Source organism: Rhyacophila brunnea, unplaced genomic scaffold (assembly GCF_057557595.1).
Source record: "Rhyacophila brunnea isolate RB1 unplaced genomic scaffold, BYU_Rbru_1.0 scaffold_22, whole genome shotgun sequence".
Taxonomy (NCBI): Eukaryota; Metazoa; Arthropoda; class Insecta; order Trichoptera; family Rhyacophilidae; genus Rhyacophila; species Rhyacophila brunnea.
Genome location: NW_028232882.1, coordinates 34,275,404 through 34,281,403, shown reverse-complemented (window position 1 = coordinate 34,281,403; position 6,000 = coordinate 34,275,404). Strand labels below are relative to the sequence as shown.

The window sequence follows — 6,000 nt, the reverse complement described above, 5'->3', positions numbered from 1 at the left end:
ACAAATTGAATAGTAAATAGTTGTTAAAAAATTTCCTTTACAGGCAAAATTGGTTAAATCTTTGTAGATTTTTATCAAGTTTTACCTGTACAAAATTTAGCGACTTCTTTCAAACATCTAATATTTACTTTTGAGAAATGATTTTGTATTTACTTAGTAATTTGCTTGCTGTTTATTTACAAAAAAAAGTAACACAGTCTTCGATAACATTACAACATTGTCACTTACAAAACACGGCATTTGTAACGAATTGGCTAATCTAATAATACATAATAATTGATGTAAAAATCCTATATATTACAAATAAAGATATACATGTCATTCCAAAAACTTTGATTTCATTTTATAAAACGTTATTTTAAATCAGTACCATCGCGTGATCGACAGTCTATCACTATCAATTTTTGTCATATTTCTACAGAATAAAAAAAAACACCTTAACAATTAGTCTACTTATTCTCTTCATCGTACATATTATCAAATTTATCAATGTGTACGATTTTTTTAATATTGGTGTTATGCGGAAACATTATGAAATCAAAAATATAACAGATTTTTAAATATTTATGTTTCCGACTTCTTACTTACACTATTTACAATGATTATGTCGACAAAACATCGTGTTCTATGAAAAGTTTAGTGATGTTAATCGGTCTGCAAGAGTTGATTAAACGTGAAGTTACAAAACGGGTATAACTCGCATACTGTCGTTCAATATGCTTAGTTTTAGAGTAGAAATAGTAATTATTTTTTTATCTCGTTATTTACTTAATAATTTTTTTGCTGTAAAAATTAATTATTACTTAATAAGTTTTACATGTTCAAGAAATAACAGTATATTATGTGTTATATTATACCGCGTTATATTAATAGTATAACCATTTTCCATTTGTCATCTCACATTCTTTACGTATTGCCTACATTTGTCATTATTTTTAATGAGATATTCCTCTGATATTTTACCGTTAAAATAAATATTAAATAATACATAATATTTATATATCAACAAGCGATATAAACAATCAACAGTTAGTTATGTATTCAAAATTAACACGGGCCTTTCAATGGCAGTATTCGTCAACATTTCTTTCGAGAAAGAAAGATGAGAATTCAGATTGATCCAACAAAAATGCTTAATTACATCGCATCTATAATATCACTCAGCATTTCCGTAAATATTTCACAAACTCTCACAAAATGTCAACATTCAAAAAGTAATATACACTACATAACTACCTTTACAAATGATAATGCACTGAATTCTATGAATCAAGGTTTTAAATAATTCCAGATGTGCGATTACATATTGCCGGTTATTAGTAGTTTTATGAATTTCGTGGAATTGCTGCCAAAAGTTGTTAAGTCGATAATTTAGGTATTTAGAGTTAACAATGAATCATGTGACTATATATAAAATATGTATGCTACAAAAAAAAAAAAAAGGACATCCGATGTATAGAACATGCACATAAAGCACAAAGAAATAAATTAGCATTATGCCTGATTTTAGATGGTATGTCAAACTTTCAAATTGCAGTTAAGTACTCCGGATGGTTTTGAGACTTACCAACTTTTGGCAGTAACTCCACGATTGTTTTTTACTGCTTGGACTACTTCATATGTATCTATGAAGAGTTTCATTATATACATATTTCAAAAATGAAACCAAACCCGATTCATAAGATTCAGTATATCAATGAAAACAACGACACCTTTAAAATAACATTGGGCGAATATGATTACAATTTTGAATGAATAGCGAGATCTGATGGCAAACCAAGCATAAGGTAATATACAAATGTTTTAGTGTGCCATTGTACTTCCAAAAGCTCATTCTCCTTTTGTGCTGCAGCACCGCTTGCTTCCAACCTTATCTACGTTAACAATTTTATTTACATAGATTCAAAATAATAGTAGGAGGTACGTATTAATTAACGTAACATATTATTAGTTCACTGCTGGGCGGCGTGAGCTGCCGCAATGTTGATGGCGTGCTGCGTGGCTTTGCGTTTTCTCGACGCCAGCATGTCGTAGAACGGATTATGACTGATTGAATTCGAGAGCCTTGTTATCCATTCGTCGCGTTCTTCCTGCGTTGCTGCCGACATTCTGAAACAAGAAGGAATACATTATTACATATACAAATTGAAAATATTGATCTTTCTCTTACTGTGCTAATAAATTCTGTTCTGTCATATTGCGTTACCCCACTACTTTCATGATAAGACAGTATTTTAACACGGAAATGCTGATTTTGGCAACGTCTATAGATTAATATATTTATCATTCTTGATTGTTAGAACCTTTGTAATTTACTTGACATCACAAGATGAGAAAAGTTAAAACACTATCATTTCATAAATGAAAAAATTATATTGTAATATTTTTTGCATCCATGCAATTTAAATGAGAAAATTCATACCAATTTAAAATACAATAATATATTATATGTATTTAACACTAGTGTTAAAACTATCAACCTCACATTAAAATAATATTTCTTTCTCTTGCGTCATCTATCTGAAAGATTCCATTTCTGGTAGAAATACCCATAAAACCTGGGCAAATATATGTAGCATGTTTATGATATTGTCAAAAAAACCATTAGTTCATGTATCAAGATGTGACAGGCATCTGCAATACTAACTGCTACACATTTCAAAGATATTACATTTGCAAATTAAAACTGAAAAGTCTATAGTAAGATATTACGGTAATCATTTTAATACTGTTTAATTTGTCTTGTCATCATTTAAAATTGCAATTACAACAGTATTGCAAAGTGTAGTTTTAATTCGGCAACGTATTAGGGGGAACTTAAAATGTCTTTGAACGATGGACCGAAGTAACATTTGTTTGTTGAAATGATTCTCTTGTGAATTTTCTCTGTAATATTTAATATGTCGGTCCACGATAATATTTAAAATGAATTAATCTGTATGATAGTACAAATAGCCAGGTGGCTTACTTGGCGTTTACTGGCTACTCTTTTTTGCACTGAGTGTAACTCCACTTAGATAAAATTAATACAAAATTCGTTAAAATATTTACAATGACTATGGCTATTTTGATTAGACCGGTACAATCATTATAGAAAGTATTCGATTGTGCTCACCTGTATACTGTGTGTTTTCCTTCGACAACTTTTCCCTCTGAATCCGTTTTGCAGGCTTTTATAAGTTCTCCGCCCCCGCTTGCGTATAGTTCTAAACAGTGAGGCCTCTGTCTATCGCATGTAGCTCGAACCTGTAGAAGAAAGGAATAAATTAAATACAATAATTCAATACCTTATTTTGTAAATTTGCTAACTCCCAAAATGTAAACTTTATAGGACGGACAAAAAACTACATAATTATACTATATTCAATTTTATTATTATTTATTTTATACTAAAATAGCGTTTCTTAAGGTGTTTTCAGTAGTCTTACGACTTATTTTACATGATGCGATGTGACCCGATGTATTTTACTAAAACCCTGCCCTCCTGCGAGTCTATTCTATACACAAGGCAGCTATCGACGGTAGTCTATCATATGTATGTATTACGATTAATGTTACAATAAGTTAGCCGTCTAAACTGTCTATCTCGCTCTAAAAGTTAACACAGCCAAGAGAGGGTCTGTTAAAACATAGCACTTTTTGACAGTTCAGACGGTTAACTTTTTCTAACAATTAACCTCCTCAATACATAAATATGATAAACTACCGTTGATAGTCACCTTGTTATACATAAGGTGTAACGAAACATACCATTGAAAGGCTCTGTTATTTATTGTATTTGGTCTTTTACATATTATTATCGTTGAAAGTATTATTTCGTATTTAAATTCTCATTTAAGTATTTATCGTGATTTTGTAATACAGAAACATACATATTTTATTAATATTATGTTTGTCAAATATATCGCGAGTTCTATTAACATTCTCGTATTTACCATTGTAATATCAATATAAGGTAAATAATTGACGTAAGTATGTAGCTTTTTTAAGGATAAATTAGCTACGTACTTAAAGAATGAGTTGTTTTATTAACGCTATTATAACGGTTACTAATAAAATAATATGATAATGTCATTACCATATTTTAGGTTATTTTCTTATTTACACGTTAACTTGAGATGTCATTGGCTGTCATGTGAGCATAGACAAAAATATAATGCAAACTCTTACATGACCGTAAATGCCCGCCCAATATTTTCGTTGCATTATTGGAAACCGTTCGAAGCACTATACTTACTTTTGAAGCTATTTCGCGTTTTCAAGCAGGTTTTATTCTATGATATTGCTTGATTCAAAAATTTCCCTCCTGGTAGTATTTAGTATACAATCTTAATTTGTGAAGTTCATTCATAGTGTGGAAGGATAATTCAATAATTATTTATTATAAGTCTACTTTAAAATAGAGTAGGTTAAATAAATATTATTTAAGTAGGTTAAAGTAGGTTAAGAGAAGGTTAAATAAACTTATTTAAGAATTAACGTAGTCAATTGAGAAACTTACCGAAATATTCTCTAGTGGTATTATCCCCCGGGGTTCTTTATCAGTTGTGTATTCAAAGTAATAAAGACAATTGTCATTTAATATGAACCACCTTCTCTTCCATGATTTGTATCTGGAAAAAAAAACAATAGAAAAGATATAGTAATATATTTAACTATTGGGGCTCCGCACAGTGAATTTCGACTCCATGTCAAATTCAGGCCCCTGCTTCCCATTAAAATGAACAAATTTTTCATCAATCTCTGTTCTCGTAAAAACAATCAATGCGTAAATTCATAACTTATTTTACAAATACCAGTTTTAAACATTTTTAAAAATCTTAATTGAAATCATTTTCTTACCCTGTTTAGCATATTTTTATCAACGACACATAGCAACACCCAGTGGCGAAGAGTGGAGGTAGGCTAGTAGGTAGGAGTAAGAGCCGACATAAATATTGCATACTAAACTTTGTCAGTCAAACGGATGTTTTCATTGAACTAATTCCACAATGTGTTGATAGTGTGTGTTTGTTTTAAAAGTTAAATGAAGGCCCGTTTCAGACGGGACACCGGTGTCGCGCTCGTATATATTAAGGAGGCCATTGCATTTGAATAAAGGGGCCTTAGTATTATGTTTATGAACGCCCCAGAGCTAATGAGTCAACGCGTGTCCGGTACACTTTTCCGTCGGCCGCTACATTCTCAAGCCGCCGATATACTTGTTTTTATTACCGCGGCCTGTTTTATGTTCTAATTTATAATGCGAAATTATGTGTTGACTCATTAGCTCTGGGGCGTTCATAAACATAACACAAAGGCATCTTTATTCGAATACAAAGGCCTCCTATATTATTTTGAGCGCGACACCGGTGTCCCGTCTGAAACGGGCCTAAGCCCTGTGTAAACCGAGCCATAATAGATAAGTCAAAAAATATTCGTCTGTCTATAAAATATCTAAAATTATGCCATTAAATCATACAAACTTTTGGATATTTTATAGATAGAAGAATATTTTTTATCTGTTGCGGTTTGGTTAGGGAGGGGTTAATGAATTTAAAAAAAACTAACCAACGCCTTCTGTAATATATATTTTTAATTCAACGAAACCAAATAAGTATGACTGAAACATTGTCGGATCGTCCATATCATACCTAAACTATTATTATGGTATGGTTGAGGCAGAATATAATTGAAATTCAAAAACTAACCAGTACCCTCAGCAAATTGTATTATTAGTTCAATGAAAACTAACAAAGTTTAGTGTGCAGTATTTATGTTGAATCTTAACAACCTACCTCCAGCCCTCGCCACTGGCAAACCAAATAAGGATTAAAATTGTAAGTATATATTGAAATTGAATATTGTATATTCATTATATTATAATGGAGTTCACTCAAAGAATAGTGCACGAAACACCTATTTTCAGTCAAGGCATATATCCATTAAAATGCAATTTCAAGCGACAATTTGTAGCCATTAAAAATCCGATAAAACAGAGAACAACCAGGCAACAGAATA

General features: G+C 31.1%; 1 protein-coding gene across 2 annotated transcripts in view; it reads right to left on the bottom strand.

The window, feature by feature from the left end:
* Positions 1 to 760: 760 nt before the first annotated feature.
* step (cytohesin steppke) overlaps positions 761 to 6,000 on the bottom strand; it is a 341,111-nt gene continuing 335,871 nt past the window's right edge. For both annotated transcript variants that reach the window (XM_085949519.1, XM_085949518.1), the window contains exons 7-9: positions 4,502 to 4,613; positions 3,116 to 3,246; positions 761 to 2,109 (exon numbers count right to left, since the gene is read on the bottom strand). In XM_085949519.1, the coding sequence (XP_085805645.1) occupies positions 1,953 to 2,109; positions 3,116 to 3,246; positions 4,502 to 4,613 (400 nt within the window). In that variant the 3' untranslated portion in view covers positions 761 to 1,952. The remainder of the gene's footprint in view (positions 2,110 to 3,115; positions 3,247 to 4,501; positions 4,614 to 6,000) is intronic.